The sequence below is a fragment of the Camelus dromedarius genome, chromosome 22, assembly GCF_036321535.1.
Source record: "Camelus dromedarius isolate mCamDro1 chromosome 22, mCamDro1.pat, whole genome shotgun sequence".
Classification (NCBI taxonomy): domain Eukaryota; kingdom Metazoa; phylum Chordata; class Mammalia; order Artiodactyla; family Camelidae; genus Camelus; species Camelus dromedarius.
In genome coordinates this window covers 9214248-9228636 of record NC_087457.1, presented here as the reverse complement: position 1 = coordinate 9228636, position 14389 = coordinate 9214248, and the positions used below count along the sequence as shown (strand labels likewise).

Genomic DNA, 14389 nt, shown 5'->3' with positions numbered 1-14389 from the left:
ACATTTATCTTATCAAGAAAACCATGACGTTTAAATGTGCAGATCTGATCAATGAAAACTCAGATGCACGAAGAAAATAAAACACTTAGGAATAAACCTGACAGAGATGGGAAAGATTTATACACTGAGAACCATAAAACATTGATAAAGGAAACTGAAGATAATTCAAAGGAATAGAAAGATGCCCCCTGCTCCTGGATTGGAAGAATTAATATTGTTCAAGCGGCCATACTCCCCCAAGCAACCTTCAGATTTAATGTGCCCTCCATCAAATTACCCAGGACATTTTTCAAGGAACTAGAATTAATAATCCTAAAATTTATCTGGAATCACAAAAGACCCAGAATTGCCAAAGCAATCCTGACAAAGAATAAAGCTGGAGGCATAGCCCTCCCAGACTTCAGACAATACTACAGAACTTCAGTCATCAAGACAGTGTGATACTGTGCATGACCGGGACATAGTGCTGTACACCAGAAGTCGACACGTAACTGACTATACTCCAAAACAAACAAACAGCATGACACTGGCACAAAAACAGACACACACATCAATGGAACAGAACAGAGCCCAGAAATAAACCTACACATCCAAGGTCAATTAATCTTGGACAAAGAAGGCAAGAAAATAAAATGGGCACTAATGGAAATCATCAGACACCTTGCGGCACTGATAAAAGTGCACAGAATTCAGACGACAAGGCCGGTCCTGTGGGCTTGGATGGCTAGTGCCTGGACAGATGGGCAGGGCTTAGGACAGCAGAGAGGAGGAGAGAATTCCAGAGGGAAGAATACTGGCAAGACCCTGCACAAGAGGCACCAAGGCTGACCCTGTCCCAGGGGTGATTCTGAGAATTCTGTCTCTTTCCTTGTTAGGAGGGAAACCGGACTGAGGGGAGGGCTCTGAAAGCAGACAAGGGACCAGGAATGGGGCCGGGGGCTATCTGTGCATCAAAGCCGGTCCCTGCAGACTGAGTTACCACCCACCAAGAACAGAATCCTCTGCACATAGAAGATCCTTTCCACCAAGCTGCCAGATGCCGCTATGACTTCCTCCGCTGGGGTGGAATAAAAGCACACATGGCACCGAGTGCCTGAAAAACCATGCTTTAAAATCGTGTATGCAGTTGGAAAAAATCCATCCCAGAATCAAGCCAGGGGGTCACCTGCTGGGCCTGAACAGACAGCATTCTTGTTTTCTCTAGTAACATCCTTGCTGGCATTTTAAAATCCCTTCAAAGCGCTTCCTGTTTTCAAGGAATAAAACAGTCATGCTGGACCTTCACTCGAGCCTGTCTGAGGTCCACCTCCAGGGCTCTGTTCCATTTATTCACCCTCCTTTCATCCAACAAACAGCAAACAGCATCTCTTAAAAACCGAGCACGACAGTTCTGCCCTTGAGAAGTTCTCCATCCCCTGCGCGGGATTAAAAGCATCCAGGAGGCAGGCAGCATGTGCTGCGGGAGAGGAGGAACACAGCACCACAAGACGCCACCGCCGTCCGTCTGACCATCTTGTAACTTTCGTATTTTACAAAACAACTCTCACTGGGCTCCATCCCCTGGAAAGAAGTGTAAGAAAGTGCACGCACGTGGGTGACCGGAGACGTCAGTGCTCTGGTGGGATCATCGGCACCCGGACACGTGCCGCCTGGGTCCCTCAAGCTAACAGAGGCAGCCCCGCAGCCGGTCTCCGTAACAGCAGGGTGGTGTGGTCTGGAAGGATGCTCCGTGAACCCGGCTTCCGAGACCCTCTGGGGAAGCTCTTCCTGCCACCCGGCTCCTTGGTATTCACTCCACCATGAACACTCTCCCGTCTTCACCCGGAAGCCTAGGAGGTGTTTCTATTTCACCAGGTCTTTAAGGATCTTTTTTTTTTTTTGAAAACAACAGTTTCTTCTCACTCAGGATATTGTAACATACAGTATACAGACTAATTAAGATCTACTTTCAGGCAGAAAACGTGTATCACAGTCACTTACACACTGATATTTTTATTTCCCAAGAGGCCGAAAGCCCATTCTGGTCTTTGAGTTCTGATACTAATCGTACACCTGCACCGTGGACAGACCATCACTCACGCCCTCCATCCAGGGAAGGGAATGGGGTCTGGTGACCTGCCCCCTGCTAGGCCAGAAGCCAGGTTTCTCCCAGGACCAGCCTGGTGCCAGTGCCTCTGGTCACCCTGGCGGGGGCGAGGGACTCACCTGTGAAACCTCTCAGCCGGGGCCCTACTGTCCGGGTCCCACTGCAAACCTGGGAAGGGGGTGTTGCATGGCCAGGTGGAGGACAGAGGCCTCAGCAAAACTGCAGATGTAGCTGGACGCAGGGAAGGCCTGGAGGTCCCAAGGGGGCCATGCCCACGTGCCTGGCAAGCTGGGGGCTGGGGAGGCAGACCCGCAGCCTGGGCATTGGGCCCTGGCCCCTCATGCAGAGAACTCATCCTGAGTGGTTTCTCAGCCTCGGCCTTTGGACCAGATGAGTCCCCACCATGGGAGGGGCTGTCCTGGGCACAGCAGGATGGCCAGCAGCCTCCCTGCCTCTGCCCCAGCTGTGACCACCAAAAACGCCACCAGACCTCAGCAAGGGCAGAGGATGCCAGGCTGACCCTGGGTCAGGACCACTGTCTTAAAGAAGAATCCGGTTCATTAACATCTGAGTCATCAGAGGGACATGTGTTTGTGAAAACGACGCACACCCCTGGGGTCTGCCTGCTCCCAGCTGGTGTCTGTGGACTGAGGGGTGAGTCCTGAGGCGGGGCAGAGCTCAGGAAACAAAGAAAGCCTTCCCTCTCAGAAAACTGAACTCTAAGGGAGCTCAAGCCGCTCTTGGGAGAGGTGACATGGCAGTGTTGGCAGGGGTGCTGCCAGTGGTGGGCGTGGCAGTGAGACCCAGCGGAACTGCCGGGCGCCCCCAACCCCTGCCCCTTGTTTATAGAAAAGCTGAAGTCTCCCAGGCCTTCCTGAGTCACAGAAGAGCAGCTCCAGCAGCTGATGACAAGGGGGACAGAGTCACGGACTCTGTCTGATGCTCATTCCTGAGCTGTCTTACAGATATGCTAACTGCCACCGGAGGGGGAAGGCCGGCTACATGATGCCCACTCTCTTCCCGAGCCTCCCCATCAGTGATCTCACAGACTGTCACTGAGGCTGTTGCCTCAGGACCCTACCCCTGCCCCTCCCTCAACTGGAAACCAATTACCCTTACCTAAGCCTCAGGAGGCAGCAGCAGAGAAGGAACAAGAACTGGCTAGAACCAATGGAGTCCAAGATCGTGGCGGGTCTGACCTCCAGTGGACCTGCTCATTGTAGTGTATTAGCATGCTAGGTGACACGCCCACCCACGCCCTGACAGTTCATGGCTGCCATGACAACAGCCAGAAAAGCCATACCGGGACTGGAAAAAAAAAAAGGTGATTGGCTCCAGCGTACCTGGAAGGAGGGCATGATGGCAGACGCCTCTCGTAAAAGTCCACGTGGCCCAACCCGGGGCTGCAGCCGTCTTTCCTCTTCCCCTTCTGATCAATGAACCAGCTTTTTATTTTGTCCTTCTGCCTCTGCTGCAAATGCCTTCTCAACCAGCGGGCAAGGACCCCACACTTTTGGTGGGCTTTCCAATTTGGGGATGTCTCTACCTGCTGACAGTAGCACCGTAGCCTCTGCGGCGTGAGTGAGGGCCGGCAGCTCTGCTGGCGTCAGAGGTGGGGAGTCTGCCCCGCACAGCTGACCCGGGCAGTCAGCGGCGGCTGAACTGTATCTGATCGCATGGGAGACCTCCCCGGGGATTCCTACACAGACCAGAGAAGGCTAGATATCTCGCCACAGCAGGCTAGAGGGAGAGCAGGAAAACCGTGTCTCTTACGGTTCAGAGGAACTGTTTTTATACCTCAGGCTGAATGGCCAGGGGATGTGACAAACATTTAGTGAGTATCTTTGTTGTGAAAAGCATTATTCTCACTGGAGTAAGATTTAAAGAGGGTAGTCATTTGTGGTCCCTGTAGGGGGACCATCCAGGCTTGACTGGGACTCTCCAGGTTTTAGCACTGAAAGTCCACATTCCAGGAAACTCCTCAGTCCCACGCAGACTGGGACAACTGGTCACCTTCCTGCCTCAGGGCCCTCACAGGGCACAGAAGGAATGGGCAGTTAAGAGCGCAGGGCGAGGCAGGACGGAACGGCAGTCACAAGGCTAATGAGCGAGGGGAGGGTGCGCGGACTTGTGCTGGGAGATGGGGCAGGGCACCCAGAGAAAGGGCCATCCCAGCCGAGCCCTGACAGGTGAGTAGGCGCCACCCAGGTGGAGAGGAGCGGAGAGAGGGCTCTCCTGGCTGAGAGGCATGGACACAAGGACATCACAGTTTCAGTTCTTCTACGTCAGTGAACAACCTGGATGTATCGAACAGAGGAAGAACACCTGCTCAGGCCTGAGTTACGTCCCAGGCAAATGAAACCACACATCACAGCCCGTCAGGCTCCAATCTCTACATCTGGTCCTCAGGGACACCAGGGAGAAATCTGCTCCAGCACCAAGGGACTGGAAGTGAGGCCCAGGTCCCACCCCGAAGGCTCAACCGGGAGTGATGGGGCCCATCAAAGTCGGGCTGTAGAAAGTAACACTCTTCTTTTGGTGTGATGGGTCCTCTGGCTCCCCATACCCCAAGCTGCAGTAACACATCGCTCCTGGACTCCTGTGTCTGAGTGGCTAAGAAGTGAGAGTGAATTGTGACCCCGAGCCAAGCCCTAGGGACCTCCTCTCCCGGGTGCCTATTTCAGAGCAGCAGATGAGACCAGTTCCCAGCTGACCGTCTTCTTCTCCTGGATAGGTTGTTTCTACATATGCTGTGGCTCCAATGAAATAAGAAAGCACTTCTGTTAGGACCCAAAGGGGGACTTTTATGGAAATAAGCCGAATGATGTAGATGAGTGTTTCTCAAACATATAAACTGCAACACTTTCCTGGGGGCAACCCTGGTGCCTGAGCAGAGAAAGGGCTGCCAGAGGAGAAAGGGCTGCCAGAGGAGAGTGGGAGGGAGATGGCGAGGTGGCGGGGTGGGGTGGGGTGGGGGGCCGCAAAAGCGACACCAGTTTTCCTTCTGAAGAAACGCCAAGAACACCAACCATCTCCAATCACAGCCTACGTGTGTCGCCCAGCACACTGGAGCATGGGGCTCAGCCGGCACCCTGCCCAGCCCTACCCGCCAACCCCACTTCAATTTCAACTTTCGTAGTCACTTATTTTTATTGAGGTATAGTCAGTTACAATGTGTCAATTACTGGTGTACAGCACAGTGTCCCAGTCGCGCACATACATATATTCGTTTTCATAATAAAGGTTATTACAAGATGTTTGAATAGAGTTCCCTGTGCTACACAGAAGAAATTTGTTTTTTATCTATTTTTATATACAGTGGTTAACAGCTGAAAGTCTCAAACTCCCAAATTCACTGTTTTTTAAAAACCCAGAAATGTCCAGAAACATCTTAATGGTTCTAGGCAGAAAAAGGATTTTAAAAAATTGCTGGTGAAAATTCAAGTAAAAGATATCCGTGATGCTACCTTTAAATGTCATAAACGCCTTGAGAGGGACGAGGGAGGAGTCAGAGGAAGGAAGGAGGGGAAACATGCGAACAGAAATAACCCGAGAAGCCTGAGAAGCATCACCGCAACGTGGAAGAGGGCTCTCAGTCCAGCTGGAGGAAGTCAAAATAAAAACCCAGCAAACTGGGAACCAACTGGGAAAGATCTGTAAACACCATAAGAAGTCACTGTCATAAAAATCCCTTTTTTCTGGGAGAGGCTCAGAGGCAAAGAAACAAAGACAATCTATTGGTTTGTAACTGTGAGGTCCTTCCTGCTACTGCAAACACACTGCACAATGAAACAACAGACAAGCTGAAACCCGATAAACCAGGAGCCAAGGGAGGCCAAGCAGCCAAAAAGCAAATGGGAGAGGCGGTGCAGGGGCAGAAGGAGGGACCAAAAAACAGAGGAGGGCGAGCCAACAGACTCTGGGCAAAGGGGAGACAGATGAAAACAGGACTGAACGTGAAGTTCAAGTTCTCCTGAGTACCCCCCGTCTACTCCGGGCCACATGTAAAGGAGTCCTGATAGAGGCATGTGGGGCCCTCGTCAGGGCGCGGGGCTCCTGTGCAGACCAGGAGGACCCAACCACGATGGAAGAAGAGCTGCCAGTGAAGAGCCATCTTATCTCCATGGCAACAGCGGAGCCAGGGAGCACACGCAGCACCGGGCCAGAGCGGTCCCTAGCCTCCCTCGGGGGACCCTGGGGTTCTCCTTCCTACTCAGGGAGATGACAACACTGGAGCTTTAGCCTCACAACTTCCTGTAAGTCCCAGGAAGATCACCCATTTAAAGTTCATGGCCCCTTACATCAAGGCCCTTGGGGTCTAGTGCCAGGGAGAAGCTTGTCTCACTCAGCAAACAGCGGCTTCCTTTTCATTAATGACTGAGGCGGAAGGAGACCAGCCTTTGTTGTTCCCTTCCCTCCTCGTCCCTCAGGCGTCCAGAGCTGGTGCTTAGGATGAGCTGCACCTGTTTCTCTTAGTCCCAGCTCCCCAGCATACAACCCACCCCCTGTTCCACACTGTTACTGAATCCTTGTCCGCTGACCTTTCTATAAATGGTTTTGTGAAATCTGTATTTTGTTATAAACACAAATACTTTTCAGGACTACTTGAGATGATAATAACGAGACTCAAACAGTGACGATGATACGTTAATCCATGTGCTCTATGTACCATGAATCAACCCAGACATGGTTCTGCAGCAGGAAAGCGTGGTCTCTGGTCCCTGCAGACCGCGTCCCATGCCAGGCCATCACCCCAAGGGAGCAGTTTCCCAGACCCAGCCTTCCCCGGGGCTCCTTCGTGTCTCCCTGGGGGATTCCAGGGTCTAGAGCTATGTCTTCTGTCCGAGAAGGGCATATCTGTTACAATTTTTAGCCATCTGGCTCTTTTCTAGCTGAATAATTAGCAAACGGATGCGGAAGTGGGAAGAAACACCCTGAAACTGTCTGTAATAACCGGCGTCAGAGCTGAAAGGGGCCCATCTGGACCAGGTTTGATTTTATAGAGAATCCTAAAGCCCAGAAATACGAAGCGACTTGTAAAAGATTCCTCAGCCAGATGGTGTCAGAGCAAAGGGTGTTTATACTTGAAAGGAGATGCACTGGGAAGAGAATGTTTTAAATAAATTCATCTCAGTGGCTCAGTGGTGAGCATCAAAAGCCATGTACAGAAAGTCAGGGGAAATGGCAAAAATCCTGCCACCACTACATCAAATGACAAAGATGTAATCTCCTGCCATAAACAGACAAAAAGGAGGCCAAGGAAAAAGGCGGAAGATGCCATGTTAGCCTCGTGTGGCTCCAGCTCCAGCAAGGGCTGCAGAACAGGGGCTGGAGAAGCAGCAGGAGGTGGGAGGCCCAGACGGCCGGGGAGACAGGAGCCCCGACACCCATGGTGGGATCTGGGCACAGACCAGCTGCAGCCCAGCATCTAGTCTCCCCACATGCATGGAGGGTGTGGAAGGAAGGAGGCACTGTCCTAATTATGCTTTGTGAACTAACCCCGCAGAAAAGGGGGATGTGGCAGAACCAGAGACAGATGACCATCACTGAGCCAAGACTCTTAGTAAGAGCAGAAAGAGGAGTGGGAATGAGGGGTGTGGGCCCCTCCCCACCCAGCCGGCAAGTACAGGGCCAGAGCCTCTTCTTTACCCCCAGCTTTTACCTGGGGGAGTGGAAAAACTGACAACAGCCAGTGAGACGAGAGAGGAAGCCAAACGAGGCCATTCCGTCTGATGTCCTAGCACCCCGCTCGGGAGGGAGGTCCGCCCACAGCCAGGGAGAGTGGGCTGGCTCCACCCACATGGCCACCCCGGGCCCGACTCAGGGACCTCCAGGAAGGGCCACACAAAGGCCAGCTGAGCTGTCTCCTCCTCCACCCACTCCTCCAGACCATGAAGAAATACCGGTCCTCAGTGGGACAGGACTCAATATTGGAAGAAAAGCCGCAGTATTTAGTGGGGGAGTTTGCCACCTAGAGCCTGTCCGGTCCATGCATGGGTGGACCAGGAGTGGTCTTAGAGGCCTAAAGGCTGGCTTTGAACCTCTTTTCAAGGGAAAAAGAAAGAGTTTCCATATGCCATCTGGAAAACGGAAGTTTTTAGAGCAGTGAAAATACCTCGTATGACTTTGTAACGACAGAGATCTGTCATTACACTTCTGCCCAAACTAAGGTGAACTGTGGACTTTGATTATGATGTGTCAGTGTACCTTCATCCTTAGTTAAAAAAAAAAAAGTACCACTCTGGTAAATAAAAATAACAACTATGCATGTGTGTGGAGGGGGGTATAGGGGAAATTTCTGTTCCTTCCTGTCAATTTTGTTGTAAAACTAAAACTGCTCAAATTTTAAAAAGAGCCTTAAAAACAAGAAAACTCAGCATAGACATTTTTGGCAAAACTCTGGTTTTAATTATTTTTAGTTTCGTTTATATATATATATATATACACACATACATATATATATAAAATATATGTGTGTGTTTGCTGGATTGTAATGTAAAATGTATTTTTTAGGTCAGAAAAGTTTGCAAGCCACTGTAGTTAAGTTACTTGGGCGAATACAAGCAAAAATTAACCTCAAAAAAAAAAAAAAAAAAAAAAGAAAGAAAGAAATAGTGGTGCTCAAAATGCAGCTGGGACACAAGCAGTCCTGAGTCAGGATGGGGACAGCTGATGACAATCCCCTCTACGACGTCAGAGCAGCAGGAGGCCCGGTGCCCTCTGCACTCCACGCACAAGGCAGACGAAGGCACACAGCACAATGGGTGTCTCATCATCTCAAGAACAGCAGCAAAGTTGAAAGAAGACAGAGAGAAAGAGAGAATTCAGAAAACAGCAACATTAAAAATTCAAGTAAAAAACCTAGTCCCAAATAAAATATAGCTCTAACAGAAGAAAAGGTCTTACAAATGTTTCACACTTGCTTAACGAAAATCTAAATCCAATTTAAAAAAAAATCCAAAGAGGAAATGATTTAAAAAAACAGATTAACAAGCATATTCTGTGCTCAGAAAATAAAGTGACAGCCAAAATAAACAGAAGTAATAAGTTAGAAACGGCAAGGTACAGAATAGATATATCTGAAAATCAAATTATTCAAATTATTTACACAAAGGAAAGGCTTCCGTGAGAGCAGATAAAGGACTGAGGTGATAAAAAATAGAAAGATGCTAATAAACAAAGAAAACCCATGAAATTCACAGTTGGGTCTGCAAAGCAGAGAAGTCAACAACAAAGTGGAGAAGTATTCAAAATCAGACCAAAAAAAAAAAGTTCCCTGAAATGAAAGAACCCACAAAACAAAAAAGGAAACTGAACTACAGGAGAGAGCAATGGACAATGAGATGAGACAGACCTCAATTAAGTTATCTCGATTCAAGACAGGAGGCAGGCATCCTTCAGACAAGTCAGGCATTTTCACGAGAGACAAAATAAAGTCATCTTAACCCTTCTCCGTGGAATCATCAGACTCAGAAGCACATTTACGAGGTCCTGGGGGAAGAGAGTGTGTCCTAAGAATTTTAAGTCCAGCTAAGTCACCCTTAAACTATGAAGATAATAAGCAGACATTCTATTCTCAAGCACTTATGACTCATCTGGAAAGAAAATGTCCTGATCATGAAATTCAGACAACACAAATGTCAAGAATGAAGAAGCTATGGTCAGAGGTCCAGTTGTTGCAGAAAAACGTGTTACATTTCGGTGCTACAGCTCAGTTGTGACAGCAACCTGGATCTGGGCGAGACACCAAGCAGCACTCGGAGGGTTGGAGAACTCAGGTTTACTATGCCAGCGGGCCCAGAAGAGTTAACACTCCAAGCTCTGGACCCCATCTGTAGGTTTACACAGGCTTTTATAGGCTGCCAGTTTACACTTTGCAACATCATATGCAAATAAGGGGTAACAAAAATTGACTAATTAAGAACAAGCTTTGTAAAAATGGACCAATCAGGAGGGAGAGAAATAACCAATCAGGAGTAAGCTCCATGCAAATAAAGTACTACAAATGGACCAATCAGAAGTTAGCTCAGGGAACCAATAGAATCTTAGGGGTAAGTTCCACTTTCCTAGAAGTAAGTGGTTTGAGAGGCAAAGAGTGAGATAGAACCTCTGGGCCAGGGAACCAGATGGTGCTGGCAGGAGAGTAGTGGCCCTGCTTGGGGGTCCTGCCGGTCTTTTTATGGGGCTTCCCACTTCACAGTGATGAATGCGCTAAGTCCACTCACACACAGGAACGCTGTGGTTACAACGCAGAAGGTGAAGGCTGTAAACCCCAACAAGGTAAAAATAGTAGACAGCTAAGAAAATCGGGAGGTGGGACACAGGGAAAGTGTATGTGCTGCTCTCTTCTTATTGTGACTTTTCAGTCAATTCAGTCTAAAATAAAAGGATGTAGTAAAAACACATAATGATTCTGACCTGTTCTGATTTGCAAAATCACTTTTGTAACTTTGGAGGGCTCTCTTAGGGACTAACATCTCTTAGAGCAGAGAAACATTTCCTTAAAGATCAGAGATTTCTTCTGTTAGACTTCAGATTTGAGTCCATACATTTAAGTAACGTACAATTTAATTCTTTAAGTAGACAGAACGCATAGCATACCTCATGCTCTACTGAATTCTTCCTAGCTAGCAAGTTCTTCTCTCTGTGTATGTGCAAAGAAAGGTGCCTAGAATGTTCAATTAATGTTAAAGATGGCTAATTCAAGGAAGCCGGGTCAAAAGTGCATTTTTTTATTTTTTATTTTTAGCTGGATACAAAGTGATGAAGCCCAGTAGCTTTCATGACAAGATGTGTGCATTTAATCGTGCTCCACGGAATCCCAATGATTGTGCCCAGGAAAAAGGGGGCAGTACCTTACAGGTGACATCAGCCACTTCCCACCTGGGCTAGATTCCACCACCTTCCATCCTCCCACCAGACCTGAGTTCCGCAAAGGAAGAGCTACGGCCCTGCTCCCTGAGGACCAGGATGCACGAAGGAACAGAGCCACCTCTTTTACCCACAGGCTTTTACCAGTGGAATTTAGAAGCTCAAGTCAACCTGAGCCAGTCTGCAGGGAGCCTCCTTCACCCAATCTCTACCCAGGCGCCCTCCAGCCCTTGGTTGCGACATGCTGTGTCTCACTGCCATGATGTGCAGCGATCGGCTCTGAACAAAAGAGAATCTTTAAATAATTTATTCCTTGTTGTGTTCTATTGTTTAAACATCTTATAGAATGCATAGCTTTTATAAACTTTAAAGTCTTGTTTAAATAACAAAAGCAAAAAAAAAAATCTTCCACTAAATTTTTAAACACAATTAAAACATATGGTGACTATATAAAAATTTATGAAACAAAGAGAATCCAAAGAAGGAAATAAAAAAGCACTCAGTTCTATCCTCAGTGCCCACCGCAGTTAGTGGTTTTCACCCTTGGGCTGGAAGGGACATGGCAAAGACAACATCAAATGTTTACTAAACAGCCCCTTACATTTTCTCCAAATACTTTGATGGTCATCCTCATTGTATTTAAATATTTAATCAGCCAGGGTTTACTCTGGGCTTTGGTGTGAAGTCAGAATTAGTGTTTGGTTAGTTGTCCTAAAGCCGTGGGTGGAATCATTCATTCTCTGCTGGCGGATTTGACACGCCACCTTTACCAAGTTCTGACATGGAATTAGCTACCCTCAGGCTTGAGCACTCTGTCTCATCCCATTTTTTCAGCGACCTTGACGCTCAGAAGCCCCTGGACCACAGAGCAGACCCCCTCTCAGCTCCGCCTTCCCTGTGTCCCACCGTCCTGGCCTGTGTTTCTACCACAGCCTCCACCCCCAAGTGACACGTCTCCTCTCCGCGAAGGAGGGGCCACATCGCGAACTCATCACCTTACCCCCTTCATTTGGTCGAGTCCCTCCAGGTGTCCCCCCACCCAGGGAACAAGTCTCCCCACCCACGTGCACCAAGGGGCGTCTGAACAGTGAGCATCACTGTTTTCAAAGCATTACATAGAATTACATTTCATTTCACTGGCTCAGTTGTGGAGACTTGTAAACTAAAGGTGTGACTTTTTTCCACACTATTTCCCTTCCAGTTTTGCTCTGATTGTTAGGGTTTGCAATCCCCATGACACTAAGGCAACAACCAGTCTTATGTAGCCAAAAGAATCCTGCTCTTCCAGGCTCCAGAGCCCTACAGGGAGCACTGACCCCGCGCTGCCACTCCTCACCAAGCCCAGCGCACCGCGGACGCGCCCGAGGGCAGGGGCCAATCTCGGGGCCCCGGCCTGGCAAGCTCTCGCCAGCTTCCCGGCCAAAGGAGCTTACTGTAACTCGTCCTAGGAGTGGGCACACTGGCCCTGGGGGCAACGATTCGACTTCAGGCCTAGTGCCCACTGCAGGTTCTGTCCTTCTCAGGATGTGATGTTTAAGTGGCCGGCACACTCGGCCATTCCACAGAGAAGGCTGAGGGAGGACACGGGCGCACCCGGACACCGGAGCTACACACAGACCTCAGTGCTGGGGCCAGAGGGGCGCTGCTGACCGTCCAGAGCTCGCGCCCAAGGGGTGCTCTCCAAACCGGGAGCAGGTGGGAAGGTCCCCCAGCCAACTGTGCATGACGTCACAGCCGAAGGCCCAGCTCCTGAACCCGCAGGAGAATGAGGAGAATCTCCTCAGAGGCTAGAACTAGGCCCACTGGGGAGAAATCACTGGGAGGCAGACTTCAGGTCCAAAAACGGCGAGCTTTCCGTCCACAGCTGCAGCCTGCCGCGATAGCAGGTAGTTCCCTGGTACACACACACACACAGAGACACACAAATACACACACACAGACACACACACATAACCGCGTCCCAGAAATGCCACCATGGGATTCTGCGGAGGGTCAGACCAGAGGACGCCAAAGCTCTCTTTTAGGACTCCTGGATTCTGACCTTAAAATTTAACTAGGAACAGGTTACTCTTCAAATGTAAAAACTTTTAAGAGTGCATTCATTATCCAGAATCTTGAGAAGTATCAACTACACCCTTATGCTGAGTATTCCTGGCTTTTGATAACGTGAATTTAACGATGTAAGATTAAAAGTAAGCTTGACCTTCCAAGACTTGTAGTTAGATGCACCTGACTTTCTATCTTTAAAATAAGGCGGCTAAGTCAATCAGCTGATAATCTCAAGCAGCCCGGGGATGTCAGCCCTAAGAGCTGCAAGGTCCGACGCCACACGACACAGAGCCTGAAGGCACGAGTAAAAGTACCCACCGCATCCGACCACAAAACCCCACTCAGTCTTCCCGAGTAGCGACAGAAAAGAGTGCTGGGAAACTCCTTGGCATTATCCTGCATGTGATCTCAGGGGAGCCACGGGTTAGGATGTAAAAGAGACTGACAGCGCACTCCGGCCGCCGCCAGAGCAGCACCGCAAACCAAGGCGGGGACCCACCTGAAGTTGTGCATGAACTGGCGGAACTTGTCCACCCTCCTGGCCAGCGGCACGATGACGTTGACCAGTGTGCTGGCCATGTTCAGCTCCTCGGTCTTCACCTGCATGATGGGGCCAAACGGCCGGAACAAGACCAGGCGTCTGAACTCGTGCTTGTGGTCCCCTCGGAACGTGAGCTCGTACAAAGTGCCTTTGTCCTTTTCTGTGCGGTAGATCCCTGGTAACAGAAACACAAGGAAAGATGGTTCTAAAAATGAGCCTTGGTTGTTGAGTGTTTTTTTATAGCCAACATCTAGCACAAAATGGCTTAAAAAAAAACTTAAATTAAGATTAAATCTCTATGTCTAATAACTATTAGGAAACTCCCACTTAAAAAAATCCCCAAAGAAATGAAAATACCATCAATTTAAAAATCAGCTCTGAAAACTTCATAAAAACATACGGGAAGCGGTTTGTAATGCTGGGTACAAAACTGTATGTATACTATTCAGAGGCATTTAAAAAAGGACTGGAAGGAAATATGCCAAAATAAGACTGGCTGGGATGTGGAGTGGGGATATGTGTTTTTCCTTTTCAGCTATTTACCCACATTGTGCACAATGTGATTAGAGAAATGTTTTAAATATTATATTTATTTAATTTAAGACATGTTAAAATAATCTCTTGGAAATCACTGCCATTTCAGACAAAGCGATCACAGTGATCTATTCGGGGCGCCTGGGGCAGCTCGGGGCCGGTCTCATTGGTGGTGTGGCCCCGTGGAATCTTCTGGAAGCACTAAAGCAGATGACACGTAAAGGACCAGCTCACGTCAGGCCCTCGTCCTGTGTGACCTCACCGTGTCCTCCCACCTCTGGGAAGCAGCACAGCCAGTGTGCAGAGCC

General features: G+C 49.0%; 1 protein-coding gene across 9 annotated transcripts in view; it reads right to left on the bottom strand.

The window, feature by feature from the left end:
- CSGALNACT1 (chondroitin sulfate N-acetylgalactosaminyltransferase 1) overlaps window positions 1–14389 on the bottom strand; it is a 256501-nt gene that overhangs the window by 22653 nt on the left and 219459 nt on the right. For all 9 annotated transcript variants that reach the window (XM_064477394.1, XM_064477395.1, XM_031439993.2 and 6 more), the window contains one exon: window positions 13506–13722. In XM_064477394.1, coding sequence (XP_064333464.1) covers window positions 13506–13722 — 217 coding nt within the window. The remainder of the gene's footprint in view (window positions 1–13505; window positions 13723–14389) is intronic.